Source organism: Branchiostoma belcheri, unplaced genomic scaffold (genome assembly GCF_001625305.1).
Source record: "Branchiostoma belcheri isolate BF01 breed outbred unplaced genomic scaffold, Haploidv18h27 scaffold25, whole genome shotgun sequence".
Taxonomy (NCBI): domain Eukaryota; kingdom Metazoa; phylum Chordata; class Leptocardii; order Amphioxiformes; family Branchiostomatidae; genus Branchiostoma; species Branchiostoma belcheri.
This window is the reverse complement of record NW_017803854.1, coordinates 2,448,692-2,461,333: the sequence shown is the minus strand read 5'-3', so window position 1 is coordinate 2,461,333 and position 12,642 is coordinate 2,448,692. Positions and strand designations below refer to the sequence as shown.

At 40.3% G+C, this 12,642-nt stretch overlaps 2 protein-coding genes and 1 long non-coding RNA gene across 4 annotated transcripts; 2 read left to right on the top strand and 1 right to left on the bottom strand.

The window, feature by feature from the left end:
* Positions 1-108: 108 nt before the first annotated feature.
* Positions 109-3,051, top strand: LOC109471409 (coiled-coil domain-containing protein 172-like). Its single transcript, XM_019770695.1, has 9 exons — positions 109-346; positions 478-563; positions 895-1,011; positions 1,378-1,543; positions 1,704-1,805; positions 1,960-2,062; positions 2,288-2,417; positions 2,735-2,873; positions 3,044-3,051. The coding sequence occupies exons 1-9, from the start codon at positions 268-270 to the stop codon at positions 3,049-3,051; spliced, it is 930 nt and encodes a 309-aa protein (XP_019626254.1). The 5' UTR covers positions 109-267.
* Positions 3,052-3,159: 108 nt separating this feature from the next.
* Positions 3,160-5,085, top strand: LOC109471608. The gene is made up of 3 exons (XR_002140312.1): positions 3,160-3,202; positions 3,628-3,761; positions 4,047-5,085. It is a non-coding gene; the product is annotated as an uncharacterized LOC109471608 (long non-coding RNA).
* Positions 4,252-12,640, bottom strand: LOC109471452 (docking protein 2-like). Of its 2 annotated transcripts, XM_019770774.1 has the most exons (8): positions 12,476-12,640; positions 9,265-9,715; positions 8,605-8,761; positions 7,949-8,108; positions 7,412-7,541; positions 6,838-6,900; positions 6,493-6,597; positions 4,252-6,227 (listed from the first exon to the last, which is right to left on the bottom strand). In XM_019770774.1, the coding sequence occupies exons 1-8, from the start codon at positions 12,530-12,532 to the stop codon at positions 5,482-5,484; spliced, it is 1,869 nt and encodes a 622-aa protein (XP_019626333.1). In that variant the 5' UTR covers positions 12,533-12,640; the 3' UTR covers positions 4,252-5,481. The 2 variants fall into 2 exon arrangements, with proteins under 2 accessions (XP_019626333.1, XP_019626334.1); XM_019770775.1 differs by lacking the exon at positions 6,838-6,900.
* Between the last annotated feature and the right edge of the window lie 2 nt (positions 12,641-12,642).

The window sequence follows — 12,642 nt, the reverse complement described above, 5'->3', positions numbered from 1 at the left end:
CACAAGGCGGGGTCAAAATATCGCGTTCTGATTGGCTACAAACGACGTCACCTATTCCTGGAAAGAGATGAGTCACGGGGCTGTGATTAGTCAGTTACTGTATCACGTGATACAGAGCAGACGACAGACAGGATTTCCGATTTCCCGCCATCTTTAAAACTTCAGTCTTTGGACTCTGGATTTACAGACGAGGACACGGAGAAATTTGAAGCTTTTTCGTTGTACTTTGAATCTTTTTGCTCAGTATTCCCTTCTGGATCGCTCAACATGAGTCTGAACGTTTTATTTGAGCAGATTCTGCACTCGGAACAGCGAGCTCAAGAACAAAGGAGCCTTTTGAACGACGGTATGAAAAAATTAAAAAAAGCTCGTCAGAAAATACCTCGGCCAAAGCTGATTTTTTTTTCCGGACTCAAAGTTACCGTCTTCTCAGAAGTCAGCCACGATTCCTATTAACACCGGTTTTGTCATTTTCAGTCAAAAGCGAGATTGCGAAGTGCCAAGAGAAAGTCCTTGAGGCCAGAGATGAGCAGAACACCTTACAGGGCAAACTTGTGGTCAAGGTCAGTCTCAAACGTCTGCTAAACTTGAAGTTGACGTAAGTTCGTGTCTTATAGCATCCTAACTTAGTATTATGTGAGGTAACATGTATTGATAAAGTACCAATATGTACGTAGCCTGGGTGCCAGGTTGTTGCCAGGACCAGTATTTTGGCTAGTTCTTCAGCTCCAGGGCCCACAGTTTAAGACCCTCAGTTAGACCCTGAGCAACTCAGCTCTATTAAACTGGGGGCCAACTCAGCTCTATGTACTCGCCCTCGGAACAGTCTGGCATCCAGGCTAACTTGTATGAGACCAAGACTCATCTTGGAACCTTTGATATATAAACATGCAGTTACAGCAGCTTGCAGAAGAAGAGCTGCAGCTCAAGTGGTTGGAAACCCGAGAAGCAATCCTGAAGGAGCAGAGACAGAAACTTCTGAAGGAGAATGAGGAACGCGAAAAGCAATTGGTACATGTAATGTTGACATTTGACAAACTTTTTAAAGATCAAGTTGTATTTGAAGCCAAAACTTTTTGTATAACCATTTTTTTTTCTTAAAAATTTTGATCCTGTAAGGTGTGTCATGGCTAAGTAAATATTTCATCAGTGATAGCTGATAAATCTTCAAAATGAATTTACCTTGGCATATATAGGCCAGTTGTGATGAAAAAACTCCTGCAATAACATTGCCACATCTTGAATTTGATTTTATCTAAGATTGTTACTACAACACAGTACAAGGAAAACATAGGCATATTTATAATACCTGAATGCTTCAATCTCTTTGTGCCCAACACTCCCAAATGCCTGACATGTCTTGTATTTTGTTTCCAGCAAGAAGTGAGGACAGAAGAAGTGAAGGAGAGAGAAAGGTTCTTGTCTGAGTTGAAGGAATTTGGTCTGGCCTATGACTTAAGTGGGGATGGACATGCCTACAGGGAAAAGTCTGCCAAGGAAGAACATCAGAAATTGAAAATGGAGGAACAGCAACTAGAAAATGGTACCATATCACATTATTCTCTGAGCAACGCAAGAATTTTTGAGAATAAAAAAAGAATTTTTGAGAATAAGAAAAGTTACTGTCGTCTTTTGAGGTTGGGATGCTACTTTAAACTCCCACCAATACCATACCAATCTATTTGATGATTTTTTTTCTTCAGAGCTGTCTTCTTACACTGAGCACAAGAGAAAGATTGAAGAAGTGGAGAGAGAAAAGAAAAAAGCTGAAGAAGAGGTTGCATCACTCAGGCAAAAGCAGAGTCGTAAGTTGTATTAAAGACAGTTAAATTGTGTCAATGAACATAATTGGCATATATCATACCTTTTATACAAGTCCAGCCAGTGTTATTTACCATCCTAACATCTACTCAGAGATTGTCCCATGATGTCTGTATATATGAACAATGTCTATTTCAGGCCTCGCTCAAGTACTGAAGGAACACCACAACAGAACAGCTGATCTAGAACTGAACAAGGAAGAACTATCCCAGGTACCAGACATGGACCCAGAGTTCTTAAGGTAGGGCATATGGTACAAAGGTAACAGGGAAGACAGACTTAAATGGTCTTAAATCAACCTTTTAACGTCTATGCTGAATGAAACAAAATCGATTCAGAGTTCGACTATAAGGGCTTGGCAACAGATGTTAGCATCATAATTTCTTGTCAATACATTTTTAGCACATTTGAATTGAATAAAACCTGTAAATTTGTAGAAAAGTTTTAAGTGTTTATCGTTCTGTAGACTGAAGGAGGAACTTCAGGTGTGTAAAGATGACAGCATGGAAGCAGTGTGCAGCGCCCTCCGACAGGAGCTAAGAAAACTGCAGCAACTGAAGCTCAAGAAGGAGCAGGAGAGAAGAGAGCATGAAAAGGTTGTAGTTTCCATTTTTTTAGAAATAGTGATTAGGTTTTATCAGATGAAAAAAAAATGGCAAGATGGTCTTGTGGTTAAGCTTGTTGACTCAGTATCTGAAAGCCCTGGGTTTGATCATGAGTACCTAGCTTTGGTTAGGAATGTCCTCTTGGATGGGACATAAAGCTGTAGGGTCCTGTGTTTTTGAAGAGAGCTTTAACATGTTGAATTATGAAACAGATGAAAAAGTTACAAGGAAAGAGACCATGGCTAATCAGTACAAATGCACTTGTTAATTGTTTTCACATTATCATCAAACCAAGTCTTTCTTGCTAGGCAATGCTAGCAGAAGCAACTATAATAGACAACACTGGAGACGACATGCCAGCTCCCTCAACTTGGGACAATGCTGGAAGCCCAGACAGTGACTGGGCTATGGAAGCTGACATGCAGACATCTAAATCCTCCAACAAGAGTAAGGCACTTCTGTTACTACTGTGTCAGAAATTCTGCCTGACATATAGCAAAATTTGCTGATCGTGTTCATCTCATAGTATTAAATTGACAATGACGAGACACATTAATCAGATGTGAATTCTGGGATGGATAAACATCATGTACATGTAGATGTGTTTTTTTTTATAGGATTGTAATGTGATGTGCATGTCAAGCTTGTGCTTTTTTCTTGCTATTGGGGCAGTAGCATCAAGAAATGCACCCAAGAGAAGACCACAGATGACAACAAAACAGAAGCCAAACCTGGGAAAGCTGACAAGAAACATGAAAGAGCTGAACGCCACTGAGGTGACTTACTGAGTTCCTATCCTTCTACGCCCTTACCCATCCATGTGCTATCAACCTACTCTAGCTCAAAGTTCACCTGTATCTTACCTTTTGGCCTGTCATTCTGCCTGTCAATCTTCCTTCTACCCAAGTGATAACAACCCACTCTGTCCAGACAGACACACATACCTACAGCTCTGCTGCCCCAAATAATGCACCCTTCTTGCATAGAAGATACACTAACATTAAACCTATACAGCAGGCCAACGTACCTCTTGTGTCAGACCGTTTGACCTCATGTCATTCTGTCAATCTTCTCCCACCCACGTGCTGTAAACCTACTGTCTGGACAACAGACACACAAACCCTCAGCTCAGCCACCCAAAACAATACTTCCATGCACTCCTCTTGCACAGAAGAACTGCACTAACAGCAAATCTTTACAGCAGGCCAGTGTACCTCCACTGAGGACTCAGCCTCGCAGGTCTACCCTTGGCCAGACCGCTAGCATTCTCAAGGGACAGAAAAGTGACGAGCCAGAGAGACAAGGACCGGTAACAAGAAAGCCAGGGTTGCTCAGGTGAAATGTCATGCATTAACACATCATCTGTGCACTCAGTCTGTGAGCCAGTCTTTATGGATACAAGTCTTTAGTTCTTTCCAAAATATCAAAAAGTAAAATTTTTTTTTGTATGCACCTTTTAGCTTGTTAAGCAATGAGGTACCTAGTGCACTGACTGCTATTTAAAAAGTTACATGAAAATGCTAAGTTCAGTGGCAACATACTACATGTTGGATAAATATGTATCATAATGCTTGAATGGTCCTCTTAAAGTAATTGGTTTCTCCTTTAATTTCTCCCTAGATTGCCAACAGCAGCAGCAAAAAGAGTCCGCTTTCGCTGAAGGAAAGAGCAGTCATTGTAATTATCAACCTACAAGTCATTGATCTTACATGTATGTGGATTGGAATAAGAAGAAACAAAGCTAAAAATAATTGCTGATGGTACAGTATGTAAAAATGGAGGTGAGTGCACATATTGAACCAGACAAGAAAGTAAGATATCTCAGTCTGAATATATTGCATTTGTTTTCCCAATACAGAAATTTACAGCTCAAATAACAAAGTATGAAATACACACATTTTAGGTTTTATCCTTTCTTTAGAAGCACTGAGTTCCAGAATACATTTGTTACATTTGATATTCTCTCTTACTTTATTAAAGCTTATAGTTTCAACATTTATTAAAAATACCTTTACATCCCTTCACAGAGTATCTATTATCTATTATATAATAATAACATTCCTTTGCTGTGATCCACAATTTGATTGTAGCTCAAATCACAGTACTGTATTACTGTTACATATAAAACAGTGAGATAAAATTTAAAAATGATTTTTGTGCTATCTGTATGAACAGCAGTGGATTTCTGTGACGTGAACAATACACACATAGTAGCATGGCAACAAATTATTGCCTATCTACATGTACATGTACAACAGGAATCCTCCAGTTAATTTTCTTTTCTTTTTTTAAAGTTTCATGCTTTAATTCATTATTACATTCCAAACTTGTGATACAAAATGTCATAATGTCTCTTGTATGTTGTTACTATCTTGTTAGTTTATTGCAAAAATGGCATACAATACTGGTACAGGATTACTTTTATTCTAAGAAATTAGTAGTAGTTGTTTACACATCTATGATGTACATATGCCAGTATCAATGGTTTGCATATCAAATATATTGGGATTAGACAGTGCCACCCATTTTGACCATATAATAGATTCAAGGCGTGGTTATCAGAATATTCTTTAAAATATTCCTTTTTGGTCCATTCAAATAACTATATTTAATATTACACTTTTCCACTTTTGAGTAGAGCTTTAGTGTACTGAAATGCCAAAAATAGAAATCTTCTTGGATAAGACGAATTACATGTTTATGTTGATGTTAACTGCTAGTTTGGTCCCAGTTGATATGTCTATTAGTTTCTAATCAAATTATTATTCATCCTTGATTATCATAAGCAGCTTATCAAAGAGTCTTGTTAAATTATCTAATGATGGGGCTAAGTGTTCTAGCAAGCCTGAAATTTTTTTCCGTTATCTTAATCTAAGCCAGCAGTACCAGAGGGCCCAAGGCTAGGGACCCTCTCAAATGCTATTTCCTGCAGTTTGAGGGACAAATTTGGCTGGTAGATTAATCCTAAGCTTAGACATATCTTTTTGTATCTTGACATGCCTATTTTTGTCCATCAAAGATGACAGATTGGGCACAGTGAGAGACTGTGTAGTAGTTACTCTGTGGGCACTTCATCATAAATATGCCTTTCTGACGTCACACCAGGGGAATACGGCCCTTCTAGTACCGTGTAAACTGGCCCCTCCGGGTCCTTGAACGACGTTCCAGTTATTGCGTTTGCCAGACAATCATAAGTCTCTTCTGGTTCCTCCTCCTGGTAAGAGGGAACAGAACTGTACAGGACTCCATACTCCCCTGTTGCCTCAGTGACGACAGGCTTCTTCTTGTTCCCTTCAGGGCTGAAATCCAGGCTATCGTACGAGCCGTCATCTTCAGACTGCATCTTGTTAAACTTTGATATCAGTCCCGATATCTCTTTGGGCGGCTCTTCGTAGTCCGCGACCGGTTTCCTGGCTTTGGGGGCGTGACGGGGTACGGGAGGGGGTGGTGCAGCGGGCCTTGTAATCATTGCTGTGTCCTCGTAAACCCCATCGTCGTCCTCGAAGCCCGGCGGCCGGTGGGAGTGCATCTCCGTCGGTTCTTTGTAGTCCTCGCTGTCTTCATCGACAGCCGGCGGCTGGTCGTAAATGTGCTCTGTCTTCTTCTTCGCCCTCGGGGCGACCGGCGGCAGCGGTTTGGGCTTGCTCGGTACGGCAGGCACGTGGTAGTCCTCAGTCTGGGGGTCGAAGGTAGCCGAAGCGAGCTCTTTTTCCTTCACGGAGCGTCCCTGCTGCTTCCAGGCCTGCATCCGCATTTCTGTCTCCGAGTACTGTGGTTCCTCCCGGCTAACACTAGTAACAGCTAGTTAGAAAGTAGAGCAGAAAAAACAGTTATTTATTGTTCTTTTATTAGTTTATTAGCTGTGGAGCTCAGAATTACATATAGTCAGCACCTAGTATGAACACCTTGGATGTACCAACAGTAAAACCTAATACCAGTGATTAAAACCTTACAAATACTCCGTTAATGCTACTTCAGGGTACCTACATTGCTAACTTAATAAGTTCAAGAACCTCAGACTGTTCTGAAGTACAGAGACACTACACAAAAGTACACATACACGTACCTGCTTTCACATCGTCCACTTCTGCATAGTAGTCGCCTAGTGGCTCGTACAGATCTGACTCTGGTACCGGCTGGGCCACTCTTGGTCTCACTGCTGCAACTGGAGCTGTCCAGAGATTTCAGTTGGCAGAATTTAATGAACTTGTTAAGAGGATATAAAGATTTAGCTTGCTGTGTTTGATCGACAACGACAGGGCAATCTACCTGAAAATTGAAATGCATACATAAATCTACATTTTAGTTTCCTCTCATGAGTATACGATCACACATACTCAATGGCAAGTCAAATCAAAGAGCCCAAGAGAAGAAAAATTTTAGAGGATTGGATAGAATTATGTACTAGTACCTGGTTTGTTGACTTGTTGATAGCCTGTTAAGCTTTCTGCCCCCTCGCTTATTGGTCTGGGTGCTATGTAGAGATTTGGTGGATGGGTAAAAATTGGCTTAAATTTTAAAATATATAATTTCAAATCACAAGTTGCAATTAAGAGTGGCAATGCTGCAGATTATCCAAATTAAGATCAGATTAAGCAGACTAACCTACCTACCGCTCCACCGCATATCAGCTACTGCTGAGGCGGGCCATCAATTAATGAGGCAATATCAACATTGAAGCAAGTATGGACTACAGTCCAAGTGCTGAAGTTCAAACTGCCAGCACTATTGATGTATGTAACACTAGCATGTTACATTTATCTGCTGAGTTACATACTTGTATATATCCTCCACTTTGAGAAACAGTGTGTTCGAGAGATCTCTAGTGCAGCAACCCAGGCATGCACAGTTAAGATGTGCAGGGGTGCATTATATGGGCAGATGTTGCATAGGAGATCTGATTTTAAGAACCCAAATTTTCAGGATGGAGGATATTTGCCCTAGCAGAATTGTTGGTTATGACGTTAAGTTATTTTGTAACCTACGCGGAGGTTTCGGTGGCCTGTTCGGCATGTCCTGTGGCCCGGCTGACTGGGGCCTGCTGTAGTTTCTTGGAGGCAACGTCGGGTCTCTGCCAAGAGTTTCTCCAGAATCTTTTCTCATCTGACTGGGAGCCTGTGGGTCATTACGGCAAGGACAACATTATATGGTCATTTATATAATGAGAATTAAACTGTTCTCTAAATCAAGAGAAATGACTCACCATAATGTTTGACCGAATCATTCGGTCTTCATCAGCTTTTGAGTGATTCAGTCGAAAATTCTGGTGAGTCAATTTCCTTGAGTTGGAGAACATACAGTAACTGTTTAATTCTCATTATGTATTTTACCAACTCAGATGAAATTTCATGCTAGTATATCTTTGTTTATTTTCAGACTCAACTCCATAAAAATTTTCAGAAATGCTTTATAGTTTTATTATTTGTTTGTACATGTATTACAGTCTTCTTCATTTAAAATGACCCTCTACTCCTAACACATGACCCTACAGAAATAATTATAATAGTGTTCATGTTGCCTACCTGTGATATGTCCATCGCAATGGATGCCCTTCCCTTGACGAAAGCGTCCACGTTGTTGAAGATACTGTTGCCCTCCGAGGTGGCAAACTCAAACTTCCCCTCCCCACTCGCACACTTCCTACCTGCTTCCAGGGAGAACTGAGTCTTGTCTCTGCCATATCTACGATTAGAAGAAAATAAATCTGGTAGTGCTTAACCTGCACCACTTAGATTTTGGAAGTATGGATCATGCTAAAACCGTTCAGAACCATTGCCATTTACTAGTATTTCTTTTATACTTTATTGGTGGTAATCCAAGTTATGGACCAGTGCAGGTAAACATCAGAAATACCTGCACTATCCTGCATATGCAGGTTGTATTTTAAGCCCTGAACTATGCAGCTCCAGATGTCTTACATTATTAATTACTGAGAGAGTGAAAGATGTTAGTTTGCTTGAGGAATGAATCCACTCTTCAATAAATGGTATAAGTAATCTACTGTGTTATTACACAGAATGACGTCCAGAATTCTAGCCATATAATTGTTAGATAATTATTATTTAACACAAGTCACACAATTCAGCCTCAATGGGTGCAAAGTGATGGCATTGTGTATTGTATTATTGTGCTGTTATGGTATTGTGTTTGAATAAACCAATGATAAAATGTTGTATACCTGCGCAGGTATTTGTATGGCCAGCTGTAGAGTTCCTGGTTGGTGCGTCTGTCCTGCAGAGTCAGACAGGTGGGGTTCACCTGTAACAGGTACGGCCCGTCCAGCTCACAGCGCTGCGCCGCCTCCGTCAGACGCACTACCACCTGGTACGACAGACCTGACAACAACAAACACATTTATGTTACTTTAGTGAGTTTGCAAACCCCAGACACACAACCACCTAGTGGTACAACAGGCTTTACAAGAACAAACACATTTAAAAGTTATCTTGCCAATCAACGATCTACACTCAGCACAGAAAGTTTGCAAACTCCAGATGCACAACGACTTGGTATGACAAACTGTCTAACAACAAGGACATTTAGATTTAAATGTTAACTTGTCAATCAACGGTCTACACTAAATACTGAAAGTTTGCAAACCACAACTGGAAAGACTACTAAAAGTAAAGAGCAGAAGACACAGCCAGGGACCATGCTACATAGAGGTTCATTGTACCTCATTGAGAGGAGCAAGCGTGGTAAACATGTCAGCGGAATGTACAGCGCCTGTGCAAAACCCATAAAGTATTGTGCAAAAGCACTTTGGCAGAAAATCCTGTATTCGCATATTTAAGGATGACAAATGAAGGCAGGGTAGGCAGGCTTGAGAAGTTTTTACTTTCTTGTGCAGCGTAGATGACGTTGTCTGCCATGCCGCTGTACTCCGGAGCTGTGGCTCCTTCTGGGGGCTCCGTGGCCCTGTACGGCGGAGGCTGTGGCGGGGGGATCTGTGGGGGGCTGTATGGGGGAGGAGCCGCCACGCTGCCATCAAGAACAGTGGGAGAGTTCCCTCCAAAAACCGCCTTGCACAGCTTCAGGTACCAGTTGTTGAGCTCCTTTTCCGTCTCGGCGGCGAAGGAGAGCGTCTTGTCCGGGAAAACGATGTCAATGACATTATCCTGGGACTTGTGGTCGGCGCTCGGTGTGATGGCCACACAGTCCTTGAGCGGGATGACCTTTGCCCCCTTCTGACCCTTCTTGGCCTGGTCCTTGCTCTCGAACTGCAGCAGTCGGACCACGCCACTGCCGCTAGTGGGGTACAGCAGGAAGTAACGCTTGCTCCAGGTTTTCTGGAAAACATTACACATGGCAGAATTAATTTCTTTGAATCATGAGTTAAGTTTATACTATCTAGACCAATAGCCTATTTTGTAAAGACTGTTAGTAATGTCCACAATGAAAGACTCAGTCAAAGATGCAATGGTTCACATGCAACAGTTACTGCATGTATAACTGTTACAGTTATGATTGTACCAAGATGAAAGCTCCTTGATTGTACCAAACAAACAAAATCATTTCCTCAATATGTCAAAAAGTTGCAATTAATTGTAAGGAAAAGACTAATAAAGTGATTTTCTTTGTAAATGAAGACCAAAATTTGGGGGAAGAATCAGTTTATGGCATTCGAAAAATAATAATGTATACCAAGAGTATTTTTTTCTTATGGTTGTGTATATGTATGTATCCTCTAGCAAATACAGTATTGCCAGGTGGTATTTTGGCTCTTCCTTAACTTAAGCCATTGGTTTATTTGCATAAGAAAGGGCACATGATCCTTAGGGCAACTTCCTGTTCCTTCTGACATGTCATCTTGTCACAAGACTTCTTCTGACAAGCATTTCAGGAATGATTGTTATGAAATAACTTCCTGCTCGTGTTGTGAATAATTAACCCTTGGCCTACTTAGTGTGGCTGTCTTTGCACTAAATTTGTGTAGGTTATGTCTTATGAGAAGTGCTCTAGCCATTGAGCCATCCTGAATTTTTTTCTGTCATCTCAATTTTGTTTGAGGCAACATCTGAAAATGCTGTCACAACCAGATACATGTATTTTAAATTTGTTGTAACTTTTGGACAATCTGACATTCAACTACAATTTGTCAATAATAAAAAATTTCAAAATGATGACTTTGTTGAATTTGACTTCTTGAGCTATCAATGACATTTTACAAATGATCTACAGACAATGCATGACATTGAATTAGAGGGGGCTGCCTTAAAGCCTATTATTAACGGTGAATTTAAAAAAAATGTTACACCCCTAAAACAGGCATGCAGATCCTCCCACGTCTGGCTTTCAGACATGCAAAACTGTCACCACACTCAAGTCACGCTCCAGGAGGCCTAACCACTTCCTTAAGTTCTAAAGCTTTGCCAGAGTCAGACTTTGAACTTTGACCAAGCAAAAACAGGGATGACATGTTAACGTTAAGTTAAACAAGCTGAACGACTTTTCAACAGTGACATACAAATGCAAAAGGAAGTGCATTGTGAGTCCATTATTAATAATAATTCTTTACAAAACTGTCCCCATCATAAACTAACATTTTGACTGAGAATGTGTAGATTTACGGCTGAGGAACACAGTTGTCAACAGCTTAGTGTTTGTTGGAGGCCGCTAGCTTACATACTTAGTTATATATACATGACCGAATCCATCAACTCAAGGCAATAAACAAAGCATTAGCTAGAATGTACTTAATACAGGAACTGCAATTGCAATAAAGACTTACTTGAGGGCATGACTTTTGACACAATAGATTTGTTTTTGAATATTAAAGTTGTTCAGTGTGTAAAAAAAGTGTTAACGTATACTATTTTTGAGTTTGTTTAGCTACAAATGGCCAGCCAACACTGGAACAGCAACAATTATTTACTGTCTACTTTCTGTTTACTTTGGAAAAGCATGCAATGCACACACAGCAGTGTGCACAGTGGCTTGAAATTAACCTTTATTAGTGCCATTTCTCAGAAGGCATCTTCTTGTATCTCAGTTGAATTTACCACAGCACCATGTAAATAGACTGATCCAATACTATAGCCTTGTCCTCCTCCGTCAAAACATACATAGAGGTGCAAAATGAAAACATAAAAATGCCAATAATTGACCAACATGCAGCCACTCTCTCATTGGTCAATCCTCTAAATAGGCTTCCCTGATTGCCAAAAATGTTATCATTGGTGGAACTGCTTTATATTGGGATTCAGGATTTGTCTATTGGACCAATCATATGTTAATAATACTTGTAGACAAAGTTGATGATGCCAGCATTTAAGTCTATATACCATGTTCACATATATAAAGGCCCTTGGTTTTTTGCAGCAAGACCTTTGCCCATGCAGCCGTGACTGGAAGATTGACATAGTAAACAACAATATACTCATGATGTTTACACACGTTGAAAGTCCCAACCTTTATTTTTGCCATGTCAATACAGTACAATTGTATATAACGTTAGACCTCATGGTTCAAATAGAGAACACAAAGAGTTGGTCTTCGTGGAGGAGATATCATGTCATGGGGAAATGGATGCCAAATGTCAAATTCTTTCTACATCACAGAATCACATTTTCAACTTGTCTCGAATACATTTCGCGAATGCAATTGTAAAAGAATGTATGTACAACCTTAGAACAGTGTTTTGTACAAATGTGTATTGAATATTCACCTTGAAAATTATTACTCATTTTCCCATGAACATGTAATAAAGCTTGCGTTTTTAGCTACGTCACTATTATTTGCATTAAAAGTCTAAAAGAGCCAAGAAACAGCACAAGATAATTTCAATGCAAAGTTGAGGTTTAAAATGAGGTTGAGGTTTAAAATCTGATTTTCTAACCCCATGCTTTTAGAGCTACTAGTACCATTACGGGATTACGAACAAACACCGCCCTGAAATAACGACATTCGAAGTGATCATGAATGAACGCAATTAAAGTGAACATGTCGATCGGTAACTGGTAGTCCCAGGTACAAGTCCACACCCGGAAGTAACCAAAACCACAAAACTCAACCAGCTAAAAATGCACAAACTAAAGGTTCAAACTCACTTTTAAGGCTTTCTGTGTAGGCACTGAGAGATGCCCTCCCATCATGGGACCCTCCATGGCTGGAAATCCGAGATTTTACACGATTTTTTCACGACAAAAACTGGAGGAAATGATTCATACTAGCTAAAACCAGTGGTCTGAAACTTTCAACAACTCTGGTCCACCCG